Consider the following 24,146-nt stretch of genomic DNA (forward strand, 5'->3'; position numbering starts at 1 on the left):
TGTCAGATCCTGGATGCCTTCAAGGAGATCTGCTATGCTCTTACTTTCAAACTTTGTCTTTTTTCGACCACTTTTAAGAGCCTTTGGTATATAAATGTTAATACAAACGACCCTGTAACAGAACATGTGTTTTAATAGCTGTTTATTGATGAAATAAATCAAACTGGGCTATTCTGAACGAGAAAATGTGCATCACACATGCAATTCACGTTTTAATTCATTCATTAGACTAAGTGGGATTTATCTGCGGAGCAAATAATCAGATAAACTGAGAGCCAAAACAAAAACATATGGGCTAATAATCTAAACCATCACTTTCTCCTTCAGTTGTTAATGTGACTTCCTTTCACTCCACCCCCTCAGCAGCTCTGTCACCTTTCCGAACGGGACTAATGTGGGCAAGAAAATCTCGATTTTGCCATTTGTTTCACTATTTATTTTTTTGTCTTCTTGGACGCTCCTATCAGGGTTGCGATATTTCCGATATCACCTGAAGGCAGCAACAGTATGCAACTCCACCTGAACCGTTGTGGAGGAGAAGAGCGAGGCAAACCATAGCCCACAGTTCTACTGTATCAAGCCACCAAGTGCAATGACTCTGAGCGGATCGGAACAGAAAGCTCTCTGAGGCACTGAGGAGGAAGAAGGTAACGGATTCTCTCAATCAGAAAACCTCCCTCATCTGCGAGATGCAAGGAAAAAAAATATTTAGCCTTCCAAAAACTGCCAGGATATATGTGAACTGAAGTTTGGAGCGGCAGCCGGCGATCATCCAGCTGGTCTGGTAAGTAGATTTGAGTAAAATTAGAAGCGTTGGGCTCATGGTTTTGTTTCTAAAAATGAGTCTTAAAACTTTGTGCCCAACTCGAAGCATCTTTTTAGAGGGCGGTGGAGAAAAGTGAGTTTCTGTCTGACTTGTGCCAAACAACCAAATGCACAAATACGCACGCTTGGCGCACTCTTTTTCACGCACCTACACACACACACACACACACACACACACACACACACACACACACACACACACACACACACACACACACAGACACAGGAGCAGTACAAGTTGACAAGTTGTCAAAGCCTGCATGCAGCACAGGCTTTCTGCAGGCGCACCGGCTGTATCGCTGCAGTCCGGGCAAGAGCAGTGAGACAGCGCCATCAATCGCATAGCAGCCACACTCCTGAGTTCCTGTAGAGGTAATGTGGTGCAGCTTTGGTCTGAGAAGCAGTCAGCATGACTGTGTGAGGAGGGGGGTCGATGGGATCAGCGCCTTCATGGCGAGTGTACCTCCACCATCAGTCACCCTGCTCTAATGCCAAAATACAAACCCTGGGACGCACCGCTGGGCACTATATTTTCAGCCTAACCCAGGCTATTAAAAAACAATTACATTAGTAAGAATAATGAGAAGAAGATCATCTCCAGAATTGATGTTAAAATACATAAAATGCAACAACATGCGCTGGGAAATTTGCATTTGCAAGTAATATTAGCCAATCTATCATCACCAGGGATGCCCAGAACGCCGAATTTACGCAGAGTTTATTCACCTTTTTATGCTGACAACAGAATTATGATGTAAATTCACGGGTCGTTTTTCCAGCATACATTAATGTCTCATTGAAGCTATCTTTATAGTTTTTGTTTGTTTGCTTACCATAAGCCTTGAGGTCATAGGCTACTAAACTTACCTTTTATTTATTTTTCCGCAAAAACAACCTCGTCACGGCATAACCACATAAGTGGTTTGGGCTGCAGCTGAGGAGATGAGTACTGGATTAAGGCTAGTCCCATTTGGACAGGACAAGGTTTTGCTCTTTGTAAGGATATCTCACGTGTCGGGATCTGACCCCAAGAGCACTTTGTTGTAGGTTATTTTAATTTACTGTAATGATAAGCAAAGATTAAGATAAATTACATGAAACTGAACTAGGATTGGTATATGGGGGAGAAAAAAAAGTCACATATTCCTAAATTAAATATCATGCGTCCAATAGCCAAAATGGCCACAGTGAGCAATTTGAGCAAAATATAAATACATTTAAAAGAAAATAATGACAGTTCATATATTGCAGGTGAAGCCATACTCAACATAGACTACCCCATAAAAGTTTAAGTAGGCTAAAAATTAGATATTTTCTTTTAAATGACGCCCATAATAAATAAAAAAAAAGGCTACCTTGGGGCTATATGTGAAGTAGTGGGTTTATTTAAAATAAATCAGATTAACCACCTTTTGGCCTTTTTCCGAATATTTAAGATAAATGTAAGATGCAGCCGCAGTAAATGAAAGCACCCTGGTCCTGGGTTCAGAGCGGCGAGGTTTTATCCTGCTGCCAGCCGGTAAGTAGATCCGGACGTGCGCAGCGCGGAGAGATCCAGTGTGGGAGAGAAAGGGAGAGAGAGAGAGAGAGAGAGAGAGAGAGAGAGAGAGAGAGACTGCCTGCCTGCCTGCCTGGTGGTGGTAGATGGAGTAACGGAGAGGAGACAAGTCCACGTATTACCATGCCGAGATTTGGACTACATAAACTACATGCAAAACCTCCAAATATACGAGATTAATAGAAGAGGTACGTGAATTGTTGTTCTTTTGTACTCGGTGGTCCTTGTTCAGTCAGCGGAGGTTCAGCTCCGGCATCTTTGTAACGTGTAAAAAAGTTGAGGTAGGTTAGGTCGTGCTATTGTGAGCTGAAAGAAACCAGCCGCCGCTGCTTTCTCTTGCCTCTTTCGGAGAAGTTTAGCCGCAACGAAACTATTGGCGTAGTGTCGTTGTTGATAACACGGGGATTTAAAACAATTGTTTCGTTTTCATTCTGTTCCAGTTGATGCGTTGTTTGGTTGTTGTGTTGGAAAAGTGCGGGGGTCTTTTTTTTTTGAAGCAGATTTGTGCTCAGCACACGGCTGCCATCGTGAAGTGAAGTGAATGGCTTTAGTTGGGGGATGGGGTTAGAAAAGAAACAGTCTGCAGGCTCCTAACTTATTTTCTTTAAACAGTTTTTCTTTAAATGTAAGCAGGTCGCAGGTTATAGAGAAACGGCATATTGCACATGCGCAATCTAATTTGTTATAGGTGTAAAAATAAGTTTTGTTTTAGTTGGAATTTTTTTGCTTTCTTTTTTTTTTTTTTTTTACAATGGTCTCCCACAAGCAGATGGTTCTTTTGTACCTGCAGGCGATAGTTTCAGATTTTAAGGTGACTTTATCCCCGGCTCTGTCACTCATTAACCCCACATAAAGCATTAATAACTAAACCCTGCTCGGGTCATTTTGACACACCAAAAGTAAATAATGTAGGTTTTTTTTATGCACAGCACTCCTGCGCAGACATAGCAGTGTCTTGCTTTTTATTTGTCTTTTGTACGGACTCCCACGCAGCCCGAGACGTTGTAAAGCGGCTGTAAACGAATGAATGTGCAATTTGAAAGCAGTTTCAGAGCCATCTCCTTTGTGGGTTATGCAGTGATTGCAGCTCGTTGAGATAGAGAGGGGGGAAATTGGTTTTTCTGTATTCGTGCAACTGCAGATATTATAGGTGGAAAAGTCCAGCATCATTGTAAGTTCTTGTATTTCATAGTTGTGGCTGCTAGATGTTAGATTTTAAAAGTCATAGTGGGTGACCAGAAATTAGATTTTTATTTTATTTCCGTACATGAGAAAAAGAAAGCAGCATGAAATGTGTAGTCCTACATTAAAAAATATTTGTGCCTCAGCATGGACATGAAAGATTTACATGTTTTCATATTGTCAGTTCTTTCTCTGAGCTCATTAAGCGGATGTTTTTGGATAAATGAGGCTCATCTGTTACGAAGTGCACAGAATTGGCATCTGGCATTGTGCAGACATGGGAGCAGCGCAGGCTTAGATCTCTGTCACCTGACTGACTGCTCTGCTTTATCTTATTTCCACATGGAACCTATTTAGCCATTTATCAGCACAGCCATCACTTGTCATGACATTTAAAGGAGGCTCGGAAGGTGCACGGTGAAGAAAGGAATACTATTTTCTGCATTTAGACTATCTTTCTGTGGGGAATGACGGTAGAAAATTATATATTTTTTGTGGTTAATTGCTATTTTTATTTTATAAATTGTAAATAGCTAATCGTATGTTCTAAATGTATTTGAGTGATAAAGAGTTGTAATACTGACGGTCACATTTTGTTTGTTTTCAGGTGGTTCTGTGAAAATCACGGTACGATAATGGGGAAGCACTTGGTTTCACTGCTTGCGCTGCTCTTGCAGCTTCTCTGTGGCTGCACAGGAACCCAAAGGATGGTGAGGGCCGCCTCCATGCAATTCACCCACCCAGTTTACAATGCCACCATATACGAGAACTCTGCTGCTAAGACTTACTTAGAGAGTCACACCAAGATGGGAATCTATATCGCAGACCCAGCCTGGGAGGTACGGTACAAAATTATCTCTGGAGACAATGAGAACTTATTCAAAGCAGAGGACTATCTGCTGGGAGACTTCAGTTTTTTGCGAATAAGGACCAAAGGAGGCAGCACTGCTATTCTGAACCGGGAGGTTAAAGACCACTACATGCTGACTGTTAAAGCTTCAGAGAGGAGCACTAATGTGGAATGTCGCACCAGAGTTAAGGTGCAGGTACTGGACACCAATGATCTGAGGCCTCTCTTCTCACCAACATCCTACAGCATCTCTCTGCCAGAGAACACGGCCATACGCACCAGCGTGGCCAAGGTCACGGCAACTGATGCAGACATCGGTACGAATGGAGAATACTACTATAGTTTCAGAGAGTGGACGGACATGTTTGCAGTTCATCCAACAAGCGGCGTGGTGACACTGACTGGCAAACTCGACTACTCTGAGACGAAGCTGTACGAGTTGGAGATCCTCGCCGTGGACAGAGGGATGAAGCTGTACGGCAGCAGTGGCTTCAGTAGCATGGCCAAACTCACAGTGAGGGTGGAGCAGGCCAATGAGAATGCACCTGTAATCACTGCTGTAACATTGGCCCCCTCAGATGCAGACCATGACCCCACTTATGCTATTGTGACAGTAGAAGACAGTGACCAGGGACCAAATGGGGAGATAGCATCATTGAGTATTGTGGCCGGTGACCCTCTTCAGCAGTTCAAGGCTGTGAGAACCAGCCCGGGGAGCAAGGAGTATAAAATAAAAGCAGTTAAAGATGTGGACTGGGACAGCCAGCCTTTTGGATATAACCTCACTTTACAGGCGAAGGACAAAGGCAGCCCCCCTCAATTTTCATCTGTTAAATTGGTACATGTCACTTCGGCACAGTTCAAAGTGGGCCCTCCTACATTTGAAAAGGCCGTTTACAGAGTCAATCTGAGTGAATTTGCCCCTCTTCATACACCTGTCACTATGGTAACGGCCATGCCAAAGTATCCACAGCTAAAATATGCTTTTAGACACAAAACTGACAAGAACAGATTTACTATCAATCCAGATACTGGCTTAATCAGCACTACAGGACCAATCAATGCTGATTTCGCCCCACGGTTTGAGCTGGACGTGATCACCACTGACAAAAAAGCAGCAACAAAAGTGATCGTTGATGTGGTTGACGTGAATAACAATGCACCTGAGTTCCAGCAGACATCTTACAAGGCCAGTGTTGATGAGAATGTACCCACAGGGACCAGTGTGGTAACGGTTAAAGCAACTGATCTCGACAAAGGCGAGAATGGCTATGTGACCTACAGCATTACAAATCTGAGCCCTCAACCATTTGTCATCGACTACTTCTCTGGTGTCATCAGCACCTCAGAGGTCCTAGATTATGAGCTCATGCCAAGGATTTACAATCTCAAAGTCAGGGCATCAGATTGGGGATCCCCTTTCCGGAGGGAGGTGGAGGCATCAGTCACCATAACGTTAAATAACCTGAATGACAATAAGCCTTTGTTTGAAAATGTAGACTGTGAAGTGACTGTGCCAAGAGATCACGGTGTGGGAGAGCAGATAACAACAGTGTCTGCCATAGATGCTGATGAACTGCAACTAGTACGGTACAATATTAAAGCTGGGAATGATCTTGATCTGTTTGAACTGAACCCAAACTCTGGCGTGCTCTCACTGAAGCACACGCTGAGTGAGGGAGAGGCAGCTAAAGTGTCCCTTCATAGTTTACAAATCATTGCGACGGACGGCGAACACGAGACTCAGCCAATGTTCATGAACATAACTGTCATCACAGCACGCAAGCCTGTCCAGTTAAAGTGTGTTGAAACTGGTGTTGCTACCATGTTGGCTGAAAAGCTACTTCAAGGCAGCAAAATCCACACGCAAACCGAGCCGGATGACAACTTAATGGACACTCACTCAGTCAACCGATACCCTCCCCAGTTTGCAGAGTCTTTCCCCAGTGTTATTGAAGTTAAAGAGGACCTGCTTGTCGGGGCCCGGATTTTCCATTTAGGTGCCACAGACTCGGACAGCGGCTTCAATGGGAAACTTGTGTACGTTATTTCGGGAGGAGACACAGAAAGCCGCTTCATAGTAGATATGGAAACCGGTTGGCTTTTGGTTTACTCTCCTCTTGATAGGGAAACAACAGACTATTACACCCTCAACATTACAGTTTATGATCTTGGCATACCGCAGAAATCCTCATCCCGCCTGTTGGGTGTTAAGATCCTCGATGCAAATGATAATAGCCCTCAATTTTTGCAAGATTCGTATTCAGTTGAAATAAGTGAGAGTACACCTGTTGGGACTGAAATTATCCAGGTGGATTCGACAGACAAGGATAAAGATGATCATGGAGTTGTGAAGTATTCAATCTTGGGAGGCACAGATCATTTTGCAATCAATGAGGAGACCGGTGTGGTGACTGTGATGAAACCGTTGGATCGTGAGCTCCATCCAGTTTATATGTTGAAGATTGCGGCTCGTGACCAGTCAGTGAACGAGCCTCAGCTGGTGTCCACAGTGCCGCTTAAAATCACCTTGGAAGATGTGAACGATAATCCACCTAAATTTGTCCCCCCTAACTATCGTGTGAAAGTGAGAGAAGACCTTCCCATCGGTACTGTAATTATGTGGCTGGAGGCTCATGATCCCGACATTGGACCTTCCAGTCAGGTACGATACAGCCTTATTGATAACGGAGATGGGAATTTCGAAGTGGACAAACTCAGCGGCGCTCTGCGAATCGTGCAAAATCTAGATTACGAGACAAAACAGGTGTACAATCTGACGGCAAAAGCTAAAGACAAAGGGAAGCCCATGTCCTTGTCATCAACCTGTTTCATTGAGGTGGACGTGGTGGACGTGAACGAGAATCTGTACAGGCCTTTGTTCCGATCGTTTGTGGAAAAGGGATTTATAAAAGAGGATGCAGTTGTTGGGACATCTGTGATGACTATAACAGCCGAAGATGAAGATGAGGGACGAGACGGAGAGATTCGATACTCCATACGAGATGGATCCGGCCTGGGGATATTTACTATTGATGAGGAAACTGGTGAGTCTCTTTTCTTTGTGCCACTATAGAGCCATCATTTCTGAAATAGGCATGCATCAGCTTCAAATGATCAGTATAAGGAAAGTTTTATACTGCTAGAGTTTATCCAGTCATGTCACTGTGCGAAACAATAAGGTAAAGGGAATTCTTCCAGGAGATGGGTAAGGTTCCTAATTCCAGTCATTTTTCTTCTCTGGGAGAACTGACGGCAGAAACAGATGCACCAGCTGTCTCTCCGACCTGTGTGGACATTCCTGAATAGTTTCTGTGGTACTAAAAAGATTCTGGGTGATTTCACTTCCTTTTCCCGCAGCCGTGCTCTCATTGTATAAATACATATTCTATTTTAGAATATTTTCAATTTGGAAGATGGTCACATCTGTTGGACCCAAGGCAAAAATATTCTTTTAGCATTTTTTAAGAAGGGTTTTTTTTATAGTCGCATATTTTTTAATATTGTACTGAAGGCAGGACTTGCTTTCTTATGATTTTGAAGAAAATATGTTAATACTTGCTCAGCTGCCCAGAATGATTTAAACAGCTGACTCAAATTAACTCTAAATAGGCAGTCTGGAATTCCAGGAGTTCCTGCCCAAAACCTACCAATCACCTGATTTAGATGTTTGGACCTGGCCCGTTGCCTTCATTTTTAAACTTGGTACCACATTCTCAGGTGCCTTAATGTGACTTTTTTCCCTATTTGAACTAAAAATTCTCTCTGCATTATACATATTTAATGTCTAAATGAGGCAGTGAAACGTAATGCATAATACATTGATTTCTCTTGACACGTGTAACCTCAAAGGTTCATATCTACATAAGAAAGCTGGAAATGCAATTTATTAGTCAGCTGCTGAATTTTACTGTTGTGAAGGTGGTTTATCTTTAGTTCAGGCTTTATTACAAATCAGGTATGTGAATTATTTAATAAGTTGACAGGAAGTCTCAGTGAACCTGTTGGGAAATACTTTTCTTCTGTGTGGTAAATTTAACACGCGGAGATGAACCTTTATGAAGGATTCGTTCTCCAGGGCTGTGTGTCAGTTGTGGTGTGTTTGTGATTGTTTCTGTGGTAGTGGTTGGATATTTTATTTGTAATAAGATTTAGTTTTATGAACAGAGATGCTGTTATATTTAAGGCTTGAACAAGTGAGTGTCTGTGGTTTCGTGCAAGAATTTGAAGTGCTGTTCTATGTTGTTTTAGTTCAGTTTCTTCCTATTCATGTACTACATTGACTGTAATGGAAGTTTCGTTTAGCAAGGAATAGTGTAGATTTACAATGGACTGCAGTACTACACTATAGTCTTGATGGGGCCACACGCAGGCCAGGGGCTGGTCCATGTTGAACTCAAAATCCTGTGTAGAGTACAGACTCACAGAGCCTGGTCTGATCTTCTACTTAATCCCAGAGGCCTATATTAAGTGATTATCAGGAGGTGCAATGATAGGATTGTCCTGGGTTGGGTCCTGTTATTATGGATTACATCTGAGGTCAGTAGACAACTAAATACAGCCAAGGTGGTAATGCCCCTCCTATGATTTCACTAGATGAAGGGTGCGGTTTGTAATGCTACCATATGCATTTAGAATATTTTGCCTCTAAAAGGGAAATATAAGCACGGGTGCACAGCCCACTATATACTCAGTGCTGCAGCTGCATGTTGTGAATCTTAACCAAAATGTTTTAAAATAGTTTAAAATTAGAAAACAAATGAAAAAGTGGTGTGAGGAAAAATGCCAGGAGCCACACACCTTCAGTTATGGAATTTGTGGGAAGGAGTGAGGGAGGACTGTTCAAGTCTTTTCCTGTTTTGCTTGACGCCTGTAATTCTAAACCCGTGCAGTTGTGTTTGTTAACACAGCACATCCGTCTATTGCATGGTTTTATCTGTGTTGTAGTGTTTTGTTTGGTATATCACCACAGTATAAATCACGGTTCTTTCAGATATTCCGCTTACAGTGGCATCCACAATAACAGTAACAACAATACTACTTTGTGGGTAACAAAGTGTTGGAGTGGAAAGCATCAGACTGTGGTGGTTGATGCAAGAAGACAGTGCGTGAGAGTAGGTGTATCTAACAAATCTGAACAAAGGTTGGAGTTTAGAACAGGCAAACAGGCCAATGCTTGCTACCCACTTGACGGTTCCCGAACAGCGCAAGGAACAAACAAGTTATTTGTTTGTGAGAAATAGTGATAGAACTTAAAAATGCTGTCTGTGAGTGCTGTTTATTGGATTCCACCCTGTTCTCATTTACACACATTTCAAGTAAAACCCTTGTATGCAAGCCACGTCTTCTTCACCAGATATGGTTCCTTTTCTGTCAGACTGTTCAGGGAGTCCATGGCAACTGTTTGCCCAGACATTCTCTGTGTTATTAAAAGCTCTGTGGTCGCTGGCTCGGTGCCATCTTAATTTAAACTTACTCTTATCAAGACTCTTTCTTTCCCGGGCCCCTTCCCATGCTGTACCAAATTTACCATTCCATGCTTTAATTGGGATTTTGCTAATAGTCAAGCAAGCTTTGACAGATAGGGACCTTGAAGACTAAGAGCAACACAACTGGACTTTGATATACTAGAAGCTTTCCAAGTGCTTATGTTCCACATATAAACCAACTTTAAGATTGAGCAGAAAGCTGATGGATATGCTGCTGCTGAATGTAAGTTCAGCATTTGCTTTTAGCTGTAGTTTTTCCAACTAACCTCAGAGAAACACTGTATAGCTGCATCACATTGGAGGTGCTTCACTAGCCAGCAGTGTACTTTGTTTCTCCACCATTTGGTGCTGGAAAGGAAGCATACACTTTACTTGTGAGGGCTTGCATGCCATAAGCGGTTGGCTACAGTTTTACATGTTGAGGCCTTAGAGGTCAACCGATATGGACTTTCAAGGGCTCATGCCAATTTTGAAGAGTCAAGTGTGGCAAATGGCCGATTTAATGACATTTTCTTTAACCCATTTCCCCCTCAGAAAGGCTATGCAGCTGGCACTCTAAAACCATGGAAAATACATTTTAAAGATGTTAGCACTCCCTGGCTGGACAAACACCCTCAGCTGACAGTGTAGCTGTAGAGTCATCCAAAAGAGCACTGCACACAGTATCTGGGTCAGTAGTGAAGAAAGTTGTGAGGATTATAACTCCTTGTGCAGGGCCCACAAATTAAATATAGCCATAGAAGTATGTGCCTTTACGGGGTCAACTAATCAACTGAACCCATCTGAGGTCAGCTTTCAGTGCTAGTCTAAACAGTTGAGCCATAAACCAATGCTTATCACGATGAACCTAAGTAAGTCTCCACTCCTCAAAGTACACCTGACTCACAATCATCCGGACACACCTTACATCAGGCAACGATTAACAGATAAAAGGCAAGGTTGTTTTATTGCCAATGAGTAACAGTGTCCTCCTTTCCTATTGTCTGGAATGACTATCCGAGGTTATGCATGTCAGGAAGCTCAGTCTGAATAGATCAAAAGCTCAGGTAGACAATTGTAAGAATATGGGAAACTCAAAGAAAAAGGGGAAAGAGCTATCCTCATAGTAGGCCCTTTTTCAGCACTTTTAAATAAAGTGTTGCATGACTTCAGACTGTAGGATGGAGTAATGTTCGGTAAAAAATGTCTTGAGGGTTTGAATTAAAAAAAATTATTAAAAAGGATTAAGGACAATGATGTCCTTGGCTCTGCTTTTGGACAAGAGGCCCACACTAGTCAAGAATCTGCAGTCAAGAATGTAGCCAAAGAATGCTATTAAATTAGCTCTAGAGTAGTAATAGCACCTTCGTTGCATAGTAACAGTAAAGGTAAACTGCAAAATTTTATACCTATGTTATTTTATTTCTTCTGTACTGCGCCATACTGTATGTTGTTAGACATACATGTGCATCCATGTACATTAGAAAAGTAGGTGTCAAGATGGATCAGGCAACAGGTCAGAGGAAAATCAATTTCTGTGCCTCCCCTTTAAAGTAAAGGCCATATTGCTGTGGAGGTGATTGTATAGATCTAGACAAAATTTACTTTGAAAAAAAAAATGTGTTCAAAGCCAATTGTGTCTCAGCTTGAGGTAGAATCATCCAGTGTACAAGGTGACCAGAAGTGTGTTAAGTCTAGATGAGACGCAGATGCTGATTGTATAATGTATGCATTGCCCTTTCTTGTTGGCTAATATATGCATTGGCCTTTCACTTGAAGCTGTTTGCAGCCTGTGCTGTAAATGTGTCCTTTGTGAAAGCAAATGAAACAGTTTGATGCATAATGACAAAGTTCTGTAAGTTCTGTTTTCCATTTCTACCAAAAAAAAGTACATTGCTTCTTTTTCCACCGCCCTCTTGTTGAAGTCGACAGATTGTGACTGATGAAAAGACGTATGCTTGTCTTTGTTTATGGTCTGTGTTTTGACATCAAGTATACTTTGCTAAAAGTAAAAGCTGTCCCACATCACATTTTCTATTCACTGCCTATATGTTCGAGATAAAAGTAGCACTGCAAAGTGGCACATGATTCCAAATAGTCTTTGCTTGAGTGCTGTTACTGTGGAGACGGCACCAGGAATGTGCAGCGGGACAAAGTTGATTGTAGGTTGCTAAATGAAAAACACACTTTCCCTAGTTAAAAGTATGTTGTTCTCTCAGTCCATTAAGTCTTTTTAAAGAAACTTAAGGCTGCCTTGTGCAGAGGATGTGCTTCATTGTGTGTTAATCGTTGTCATGCTAAGACTCTCATGAATTAGATTTATACTTTCTAATCCTTTGTAATGTGAATACTGCACATTTGACATTTTTAAAGTTTGTTTTTAACAGTAGGCCCCGAGGAACATTCAGAAGTCCATAATGATGTTATCTACATTTGCTTATTAAATATGGGAAAAACACAAGGCTCATAAACCGGTTTCATTAAACAGTTTTGTTTTGTTATTATTTAATACTTCAACCTACGGGTGCTTAATAGAGGCACTTCCCTAAACAGCAGTGTATAGCAATAAGTAGTACAAACAGCAGTGATATTTAGAAAACATTAGCATCTTCCCCACAGACACATCTGAGCATCTTCACCAGGGGTTCTTTACTAAATTATGGCAGAGACATAAGAGATAGTGACATGCTTTTTAAATTTATTCAAATTTCTGCTACTATTTCAGGCATTTATAGCCATTTCTATGCTGTCTGATACTTGACAAGTGACAGCCCTGACCACAAATACAGCACAGACAGTCACCGGTGCAATGAGGTGGGTGTAGTAAAATACATTTGCCTGTCTGTCAACCAATAATTTTTACGGCCATGTTGGCTGATACCGAAAACCGGTCAATTTAAGTTGTCACATTCATTTTTTAGTGAGTGATTTAAACATAATGCTGACTAATGCTGTACTACTTCAACAGTGTTTTCTGGGCATTTTGCCTTTATTCCAAGACAGTAGAGAAGTTCTGAGAGAGAGAGAGGGGGGGGGATGACATGCAACAAAGGTCCCTGAGTGAAAATCTAATTGGTAGTATATGGTACACTTCTTCACCAGTAGGCCTCCACCTTTGCCAAATCTAAGCAGGACAGTACAAATAAAAAGAACTCTAAGAGGTCGACACAACAGCATCACAGCCTTTACAATTACATCGACCCATTAAGAACCAGGTTAGCAGTTTTCCCCTGTTCCCAGTCTTCCTGCTAGGCTAACCTACCTGGCTCCTGGATGTAGCTGTATATTTACTGTGTAGACATTTGTCAATCTTCTTATCCAGTTCTTGGCACTAAAGGGAATAAGCGCAATTCCCAAAACATCAAACTATTTCTTTTAAATACTGCCATTTTAATGCAAGTAATGTTTTGTTGTGTTGGGTTTTGATGTTGTTAAAAACCTTTGTTTTGACTGTTAAAGAGGTATTGATCTGTAGTCGTGTATTACAGTGTTTGGCTTGGCTTAATGGACCGGAAGCCCTCGGGTCACTAGAGCGGTACCTGGGGACATGGCATCACCAACTTTATTGTGTTCTCTTGGGGAAATTGTTCGCTGTCAGCTGGCCAGCCGCGGTTGCCGTATACAATGGGAACACAGAGAGAGCTACAGTGTAGGAAGGTTGAAAAATACTCAAAAGGGTGGGGTTATAGAAATGTTTCCCTCATTGTTATCAGAGGCACAGGCAGAGAGCTTTTCGGGGCTAGGAGATATAGTAACTGCTTCTAAATAATGCTGTGATATTGAATCAAGGAGTATTGCTCTGCGGCCTGTTCAAAGGCCATTGAAATAATGCTGTTCCCAGTAACAATGGAAGCTTTGTATTTCAGCTAAGTCCCAAAAGCTATCTCAACTGGAATTAATAGGTAATTTTTTTTTTTTTAAAAGAGGAAAGAAAAACCCATTCAGTCATGCATCACAGATGTAACAACTCTACAATTTTTTTCCTCTTTCCAACAATCACTTGCAGTTAGTGCACAAATAAGGCATGAGTTTTACATACATTACGGCCAAAGAAATTCTGAAGTCATTATCAGTACTGGCTGTGAGACAGTTTTGTATCCCACTAAGAAAACTAAAAGGATTACACTGACATAGAGAGTATCAGTGTTCGACATTGTTAGGCCCGTGAAATGATGGAGCTTGTCTTAAGTAACATTTTCCCTTAAGCCAGCTGTTGACAGCCATTTTTCTGCCAGGACGGACAATATACAGTGTGCACAGTGATGCATGAAGTGGAAATGGCTCATTGGCTCAATGGGCCGGGATATTGAAGGAGATAAGATAGACATGGTTTTTGTGTGACACTGTATCATCATTATGATGATCTCCAATACTTATCCTAAATTATTGTGACCCCTGTGTGCCCTTCAGACAAAACAGTGTGAGTCACAGAGCCATGGTGCGTAGTGCAAGCTTGTTCATCGTAATACATGTGCACTATATTATACATGCAAGTTTAACAGGAAATTGCATAAAAAGGTCAGCTTAATATAGAAGTCTAACCATGATCTCTTGAGATTATTTCAAATCTAATACCAATAAAACTACCAGGAAACAGCTAAATATTTACACCCACTAACTGCCAGATGTAACTGTTGTATAGCTAACTGAATTACCCGTAAATGACAAAGCTTACATTAGCTTGCTGATATATAACCTGTTTAGAGTAAAAAGTGAAACAGAAAATATGAAATATGGCCGACACATTGAATTGCTGTTAAATAATGATATAAACTGGTACACAAAAAACTCAAATCATAAAACTTTATTTGAACTTTTTTGTCATCTAGGTTAGCATAATCAGATATTTCCCACTTATGCTAAACTGCATGAATATTACACCTAAACGATTATTTCTCCACCTTTACACATATAAATAAAACACCTCCATTTAAATGATTTATTAAATCAATACATTTTTCTCTATTTGTATGAAATCTCTGAATTCAAAATCAAAAGATATTTAGATTGACTAAAGATTTTAAGTCATTATTTTGCCTTTAACTAACAACCACTGCATCCTATTGCACTGAAATGCTGAAATCAGCGCTTCAGCAAAGCATTTAATATACAGCAGCAAAACATCATTTTGCCTTGGTTCACATGTTTCTTTGAATTTTTCTGAGGTTTTCAGGCATTAATACCAACAGGCGTATTATCTTTGAAGCAGAGATCTTGGCTACAGATGTCTGGGAACTTTGGGATGATGTGATATTAAATTGCTGGGTAACAGAAAGCTTAGTTTAGGACTCTATTACACTAGGCCCTACAACGTGGTAGTGGAATTTGAAGCATTTAGCCAGGGCTGTGGAGAGGGGGGGGAGTAAGCACTGAGAAAGTTTATGTAAGCATGTGAGCTAGAGGCCTGAGAAGGCTGAGGAATGTGGGGTAGGGGTGAGCGGAATTAACTGAGGTAGTTCAAAGCAAGCCCCAACTTTTCAACTATCAGAATGAAGAGAGAAGTCCTGGAGTACCTTGAACTGGCAGCACATAATCACGACGTTTTTGGTGAATTGTTAACAGTTAAAGTTTCCAGAGTCAGGGCAGGAATTAGAAAATCTGCAACAGGTACAAACTGGATTTGTGAGTCTTAATCTTGTATTATAATTATTTTATACAGCATATGCCATATCTTCTACTCTTCTTTGTTTCACTAGACAACTTGTGACATGCAGTGAACAGTTTCTAGCAGCTTTTCGAAAACAAATTTCACCCTCTTCAAACTGTGGCCTCCCTGTAACTGTAAGTTTGTGGAGAATGAACTCATTGTGTATCTGTACAGGACATTGCTTCAAGTACACTCATACGTAAAAAAAAAAATACCTGCTAGCCTTGATGATTTGAAATCCTTTGACTGTCTGAAGACTCCACCACACTGTGCTCAAGTAACTTTGAAGAACAAAGCCAGAGGGAAAAGAAAAGAGCAAGGGGAAAAAAAGCGGAAAGCAAATCTGGCAGAGGCTGGTGCATGGTCTGTTTTCTTTTTCTTGTGGCCTAAGGGCAGGTTTTGCTTCTGCCTTAGTGGGTAGATTAGGTATATGGGATGGGTGTGGCAACTAAATTCTTCAGATTCACCTTTCATGTGCTTTGTTAGTAACTATTTAGCCAAAGGCCACGGCAGATCACTTTTTATATTCTGTGCTGTTTTACACATTTAAGGTCAAAGTTTGCCCGTTTTTGAGTCTCTCAGAGAGAGACCCTTTTAAGTGTGCGAGCTGGCACTGACATTTAGCTTGAAAAGTGTGGACAGTAACATTTCCTCTTGGAAATGCAGTTGTGTTCATGTTGCAAGGTTTGTAACTGAAAAATATGAAGTTATCTCCCGTATGCTGATACATACAAGGCGAAGAACTGTGAGCAAAAAGCATGACCCCGGTGAAAGTGAAATTGTTCTGCTACGCTGGTGTCTGCCAGTCAGAGAGAGGAGCACTCAAGCATGGGCACCTCTTTGGCAGAGGCACAAAAGATGCCTCATACTTCTTTCTCTTCTTTTCTCTTGTACTGTGTCTTATTAACACGTGCATGTGCACACATGAACACCTCTGTTCTACTGTACCTCCTGTCCTCACAACACCCTTTCCAACCATTTTCATCTCATTCATTCACACGTTAAATGTTCTCTATTTAATGTGGCTCTTTTCCACTAATTCCCTGTCTGTCTGAAACATTTATCCCCCTATCCTTTTGTGTTTGCTCAGGCCTCACATAAGCATCTGCATTTTTTATTTATGTCTACCATTTGTAATTTATTGTTGCAATCTTTATTGTCCTCTGCAAGTTGTCAGCTTCAGTAATATCATAAATTAGCCATTACTGCGTTAATTTATTTCTAAATTGTTGCTAGCAAATGATTATTAATAATAACTTGCTTTAAAATGTTACTCTTTTGTATGAGTTCTCCAAATGTTTAGTCGTGTTTCCCCAATGTGTATTGTCAGCTTGAAGCCTTCAGTTTCATTATATGGAGTCATGTAATTTGCATTCTTGGTATACTGGTTGGTGTTGATTTTGCCGTGGGACTCTTGGCTTTAAGAAACATCAGGCAGCTACCTATTTTCCCTTGCCTGACTACCCTTCTTATTACATGCCTCAAGCGAAGTTGAGAGAGCTATAATGATGACTAATGACAAGAGAGGATCCCAGGCCCAAAATGCAGGGGACGCTAAAGTAAAGCAGGGCGAGAAAATAAATGAGCTGTACCCCCGGAGTCCCCTGCCGTGTTAAATTTGAGAATTTTGTGACAAGTCATTTGGAGTGTTATCTTTTTCTGAGAAATCTGTCATTACCCAAGGCAAGTTGTTTGGCTGCTCTCTGTTACACTCCTTCATAGCAGTGCGTCAAGTTACAGTGAGTGAACAAAGGCAGCAGAAGCAGCAGAGAGATAGTCTACATAAACTATTTGAACCTTGGAAATGTGTCCTTGAGTATATGGTTTTGTGGAGACTCCCTTATCTGTGCCACCAGTAACTAAGTGTGTTTTATAGATTCAGAGTCATTGTTGCAAATGGACAACACCCATACCTGGTAATGATACGGGCGTGCCTATCACATGATTCACTTTTATTAGTTCCGTATAATAATGAAATCAAATATAGCTATAAATCTCCATTGCACTTATGCAAGGTTATAAAGCTATTGCAAATAACACAGACACGGAAATGGTTGTTATTATAAAGGCTGTCAGGGTTTCCATTGTCTGGAAGATATTCGCATGTTTATGCTGCCCTTCACTGCCTTATATTTTGTGCTTGTTGAAATGGGACCTCACATGTGCAAGTTATCCAAATATTATAGTGTTGTTTTATTATGCACAGCTCTTCCCTCACTTTCTGCCCTCTGAGGGCCTTTCTTTTTGTTTTTGTTAAATCAAAATGTTATTATTTAAGCACCAATCAGTTTGTTTATGTTCACACCATAACCTGATTACAGTGAATAACCAATCAAGGTGACTGCTGCAATACAGCGTTCACATGCCTCACAGTTAATTAATTTCCTCACTTTGTGAGAGAGTCATCTGAAGGATGTTTCACACCCATCAGAAACTTAACAACATCAGACAAGTAAAATAGTGGAACTTTGTTTTTATGTTGATGAAAACTGATATAAATGTTCTCATTTGCTGTAACATGAAAGCCTTTTTAATGTCACCTCAAAAATGACAGCTCATTTAGATCTGTTAACCACGTTATGCTTACTACAGTTTAAGGTAGTCTGGTCAAATCTAAAAAAAAAACAACAAAAAAAATAACATCTAGGCATGTGCGCACACCGTCTTCCTCAAACAGAAACACCCCTACACTTGTTTAAACACACACATGGAAACGAACACACACATTCACACTTATCCTTTTCCTACAGTCCAAATGTACCTACTGAGCACCTGGTGAGTGCTTGTAAGTGGGGTCGGGTGGAGATGAAAAGCACTAAAGCAAATTCACTCCTGTGAACTTTGCTTTTAGCTTTTCCTCAGAAAGAGCAACAAGAACGTTCACGCTCCAGTTTCAGCCATTTAAACATAACATACATTCAGCATGTATATCTGTGTCCAACAGATCTGCATTGTTTTTACCCCATTGTTTAAGTAAACCAACTACATATTACATCTACATTTTATGACATAAAAATGTACCTTGTTGACACAAAAGTTGTGCCTCTGATTTTTGTTTCACTAGAATAACATTATTTTTGGATTGAGTCATATTTATACAAAACATTTGCATGCTAACTAAACTTGGGTAATATGTTAAAATGTTCCAACCAGCCACCATCAGTCCAATAATCGTCGAATGTCAATATATTTGCACATGCGTGTGTGCTGCCCGACCCCCCCAAATCACCACCTCAGTAGTTTCAGCTGGGAGATGATAAGAAAGGAAAAGAAAAACCGCCCATTTTCTGCATTAAACAGAAAAATACAAAATTAAACCTTATAAATTAAAGTGTCTTTTATACCAAACTAATACCTTATTAAGGTCGACAGAAACAAAATAAAACGTACTAAACCCATCAGCCCACGGTTAACCCAACCAGAGCGCTAACCGTGCTACATACTGCATTTAGACTTTCTTTTTAAACTCTGTCAGTCCCATATTTTTAAAGCTATTCCTACCCATCCTCCACTCTTCCATTTAACCATTGTCAACTTATACAACTCACAGGCCTCTGAAAGCTCTTTTGTTTGCTCAGCTGAAGGCTACAGCCCCCACATGGCAGTAAAAAACTTCCCTGCCAGTGAGTGTAAACAGGAGAGCTCTGACTGGTTTCTGTTAATATTCCACCTTGACAAGTTTCAGTCAAGTTGCCTAGAACCAACCCTGCCTGTCAGGGCCAACTGGTGTTGAAGCTTCTGTTCTCTTCATTGCCAAAAATCAATTTCAGAGATCACTGATAGTGCAGGCAGTGATGTGACACTTAGGGCATGTGTTGCACATAAAAAGAATTCCCTGACGTGATGCAGGCTAAAGATTTTGTTTATGTCTTCCTCATCTCTTAGGTATTATCCGAACGCAAGAGCTGCTGGATCATGAGACAACACCACACTACTGGCTCACAGTCTATGCGATGGATCGTGGCGTGGTACCGCTCTCTGCCTTTGTTGAGGTCTACATAGATGTGCAGGACGTCAACGACAACGCACCGCAAACCTCCGAGCCCGTCTACTACCCTTCTGTCATGGAGAACTCCCCTAAAGACGTGTCAATCATCCAGATAAACGCAGTTGATCCAGATGCCAAGGCCAGTGATAAACTCAGCTACAGGATCACCAGCGGCAATCCCCAGGGTTTCTTTGCCATTAACGCCAAGACAGGTAAGATTGCTGTTACTGTGATGGCAATTCATGTCACTATAAATTGCATCCTCAGACCAGGAACTCCCTGCTGATATTGTATTCCAGGACAAATGGTAACCTTGAGTATGGCTGCAAGGTTGAGAAAGAAACTTAAGTACTACAAAGAAATCAGCTCACAGGGCAAAGCTTCGGAAAAGTAGCCCATTTTTCTAGTTTGCAGTCTATTTAACCAATGTCTAAATGATTAAATATTAAAGACAGCATACTTACATTGCTACGGTCACATCTTCTCATTTCCATGTAAGCAGGGATCTATTGGAATATCCTTCCTGAGTGATACATATACACGATAAACAGAAATGTAACATGAAATTCCACATGCACGTTCCTCATCTAAACCCAGCAACTATTTTAAAGGTCAACATAAAGAATTGTGCTGCATATTAAATTATCCTTTGAGACTTGAGAGCAGGTTTTCAGATACACTGTAGTGCATGGCTAATAAGGTGGCTTCCTGTTCCCTTTCTTGTGAAAAGGAAAAGCAGTGTGAACACAATATTTTAACCCAGGACAGGAGTGGGTTGAGCCTACAGGGGGTTTTTCCACTCTAACACTGTAAAGTGTTTTCTCATATGGAACTCTGGAAATGGTGTGATGATTAATATTTCATTGGGTTCTTTTAAAGTTGCAGGAGCAGGCTATGTTTAGTTGAATAGCAGAGGAAATTCTTGTAATAGGTGCAAAGTGAAGCTCCATGTCGGCACAGAGCCTCTGTTAATGTACAGATTTATTCTTGTGCTGGAATCCATCGAAGAATTTGGTCAACATGTGTGTATGAACCCACGCAGAGCTATTAGGTTTACTTCAGTGCTTTTTACAATTATAAAATAAATCAAGGACAGTATAAATTATAATGACTTCTATTTTGATAAACATAGAACACTGTATACAGAATGAGATGTTTAAACTCTGTCTCTGAATGTGCCAGTTACTGATTCTGTTATTCTTTCTTACGCAGCTTACACACAGGTGTCTTATAGCTATGAATGCAAGTGCTAATTAAACTCAAATAAGGAATGTGTAGTGAAGCAGTTGCTCCAGTTTGTCCTCACTGATGTGTGTGGTCCTGTTTCCTGAGGTTGTCACATCAACAAACTGGAGTTATTTTTGTTGGAAGAGGCAATAGGAATTTTCTGACCAAATAAGGATTCATCATGCGGCGTGCTTCCCCAAACAAGCTTCACAGTAACTTCCCCAGTGGACAGGAAAAAGAAAGAACAAATAAATGATAAAGAAAAGGGGAAACCTTAGGTATGCGGACACCTAAGGTTGGTGTTTCGTCTACATGCCTGACAAAATCAGCTTAACGCATGCTGATAAGAAGTCTGGGAGGCTGAAAATGAAAGTGCTGGAAAATCGAATATTTATCTTTCAACAAAGCAGTCATACATAACGCTATTTTAACAACACAGACCTTGAGCTGCGAAAAATATCTTTACAGTCATTTGTATCTTCGAGATTTATTCTATATTTGATTTATTTTTTTTGCCCTTCTATGGGTGAGTAATCCATTAAATTATGGTACCATAGCTAGCATGTTCACACAGAAGCAGCTGATCGTGAACTGAAAGGATTTGTTTTTTTGGTTGTCTCATTTTGCAAGCCTGTACGGTAAACTTACAGTATATCTCTTATTCAGCAGTTAAATAAAGTCTTCTTAGCCCACATATCTGAAGTAATTATTTCCTACTCCTAGGATTACAGAGTTTATGTGAAGCTTATGGTGAAGTCCACTGTGGGCAGAACCTTTTTACAGTAGACTTGGCTGTATCTTTACGTGGTTCTTTTTTTACAAGCGGCAGAAGAGCACTGAAAAAAAAAAAAAATGGTGATATGGAGGACACTGAAGCATAAGGATAAGACCCATTCATGCATATCAAACCATGTTAAAACTTTTATCAGTGGGACACCAGAGCCCCTTGCGTCAGGTTCAACAAAGAGTGGTTTGGACTGAGAACACGTCATTAAATCACTGCTTTGTTGCTTTGATTTTCTTCCTTGTTTGTTTTTGAAGACTGTGACAGGGAGTGGAGGTAGAGAGGTAGGTGAGGAGAGAAAACAGGAGAAAACTGTGGGCCAAATGTAGAGTACTAAAGAAGACAGTGATTTATGCATCCTGAATAGCTGTTCAGGCACTCTGCAGACGTGTTTGAATAGCCATTTTTTTAGTTGGGAATTGGATTAAATGTCTTGAAGAATGATTACATATTGCATTTTATTGTCTATATCTGTGGTATTAAATGAGATAAAAATAGGCCTGATATCTGTCCACATTATCAACTCAATATGGCATTCTCACCGCATATTACAGGTTTTTGAAAATGTTTAAATTTACAACATGCAAGTCTCTGTAATTACATGTTCTAAACTTGCATTGGAAGCATAGGCCCCGTCTTGGCATATCTACAAAGCTCTACAAAGGGGTGGGAAAAAGGAAAAGACGTTAAGGCCTATGTTTTGTTTGTGGGTTTTGGAACTTCGTAGGCATGTGTTCCAAGCTAACTAGCTTGCCTTCTATCATGGGTTACAGCCTAATGCAACTTTCCAAGCAGCCTGTCGAGCTTCAGACACATATGAAGGCTTCACTTGACGCCTTGGGTGGCGTTGGTTGCCCTTTTTCCGCATGGACTCACATTGGTTCAGTCCAGGATGAAAGGCTTAGGTCTCCTTTATTTCTGCCAAGTAAACAAGTCTTGCTGTTTTGGCTGTTCTCTGACTTCAGTTTGTCATTAAAGTGCAAGGCCAGCTCTTCTCTCTAGCATACACTATTGCAACCCCGACGTCTCAGAGCTTAGAACTGAATGGTTTGATATTGCCTTGCTTTTGAAGGGATTGGAACAGTGAGAGAAAAAAAATGAGGCAGAGCTGTGTGGGGTAAAAATTGTGCCAGTCAGCTGGATATGAATTATGTGTTCTAAATCAGTAAGAGATCAGTGAATTTGAATAATGACGTTCGGGTGTGAAATCTTAAAAGATGAACGAGTGCTCAGTTGTCTGGTTGCACAGATCTCTTCCCACCCACAGACATGACCACGGTTGTTCCAGGCTCCTAAGGCCTGATTTGGCGCCTGAGGAGAATTGTATTTCCTGGATAAAGACTCATAGGGTTGTTGTCAACAGATCACAACAGGATATGGGCTGTGTGAGACAGAGATACATAATTGTATGTACTCTCTGTAAAATGTCACTTGGTTGCATTGTGGAGTAATCGAAGTTTATTTATCACTTGGGTGTAGATTTAGAATAAGGATGGTTTATCCACACATGCAGTACTTGAGACAGCCAGCCCACAAGCTGTCTAGTTTTATTTTCTCTTTGCAAAGGAGTTGTCAGATCTCTGAGCTAGTTCATTTGAGGTTGTTGACACGAGTTGCCCACCTTTTCTGTGGGAGAGTGAGCAGTGTTCATTACCTGGTGAATCACTCTCTCTCTCTTCCCTGAAATGCTGTTGCTGCGCTATGACTTTTTGGACTTTGAGCAGAGCTCTTATGCCAAGAACATGGATGTATAAGGAAAGGGCAACCAAGCAGAACATGTAGTCAGAACACACACACACACAGGAAGCGATTCATATCTTAAGGAGAGAGAGCTGGAGCAAAGGTCACAACGATAATGATCTTATCTTGGCGAATGCTCATTACTCTGCTTCCTATTGTACCTGTTCTACCTTTCTATGTGTTAGCACTTTCTAAAGCTTCACTAATTGTCCTAGTGTTGTCCATTGACTTTTTAGACCATATTATCATTACTCTATCTATGGTGACCTGACATTTGAGATTCGTAGTAAGAGCACCTAAAGCCTGTTGAAACCTCCACCCTATAATGATGGCGCCTATCTGTATTCGTCACCAGACAATGGTGTAGTTATAGCCGACAAGAGCATGCCTTTAATAGGTTATGGCTGTCTATACCTGATTGTGTTGGCCCTATAATGGCAGCTTTCATTCCAGTGGTTAAACCCAAATGAAGAAAGATACACCCAGGCGAATTCTTACCGTCGTATTAAACAATTTTGGCCCATCCTTTTTCTCTGCCAGCAGCCTGCGGCTCATTGTCATCAATTGAAAAGGAATGCCGTAGGTAGTGCTTTGGCAAGCTTGGATACCTTTCGACAGGTTTTATGTGCATTTGTCATCCCCAGGGCTGAATGAAAAGGTAAGGGAAAACAGCCACTGGGACTGCAGCTGCGATTCATCCACTTTTCGTGGCGCTCATACAAACTCCGTGACACCCTCTCTGTTTTAGGGAGAAAGCACACACACACACTGGTGTTATCCGTGGTTTACCAAAGTCCAAACCACTATCAGGGGAAGTGAGATAGGAAATGGATACTTCCAACAACTTCCTGATGTTTCCGGTGATTTGAAGGCCAAA

At 40.9% G+C, this 24,146-nt stretch overlaps 1 protein-coding gene across 8 annotated transcripts in view; it reads left to right on the plus strand.

Annotated features, from left to right (window-relative positions):
- The first annotated feature begins 530 nt into the window (after positions 1 to 530).
- The window catches only part of fat1a (FAT atypical cadherin 1a), a 74,019-nt gene continuing 50,403 nt past the window's right edge, over positions 531 to 24,146 (plus strand). For 7 of the 8 annotated variants that reach the window (XR_007881792.1, XM_051386700.1, XM_051386694.1 and 4 more), the window contains exons 1-3: positions 2,438 to 2,571; positions 4,173 to 7,462; positions 19,416 to 19,730. Coding sequence is in view for 7 of the 8 variants with exons in the window: in XM_051386700.1 (XP_051242660.1) it covers positions 4,201 to 7,462; positions 19,416 to 19,730 (3,577 nt within the window). In the remaining variant the exon portion in view is untranslated. Of the gene's footprint in view, positions 785 to 2,437; positions 2,572 to 4,172; positions 7,463 to 19,415; positions 19,731 to 24,146 lie in introns of those variants that run through there. The other variant, XM_051386695.1, reaches the window with a different exon arrangement.

The sequence above is a fragment of the Dicentrarchus labrax genome, unplaced genomic scaffold (genome assembly GCF_905237075.1).
Source record: "Dicentrarchus labrax unplaced genomic scaffold, dlabrax2021, whole genome shotgun sequence".
NCBI lineage: Eukaryota > Metazoa > Chordata > Actinopteri > Moronidae > Dicentrarchus > Dicentrarchus labrax.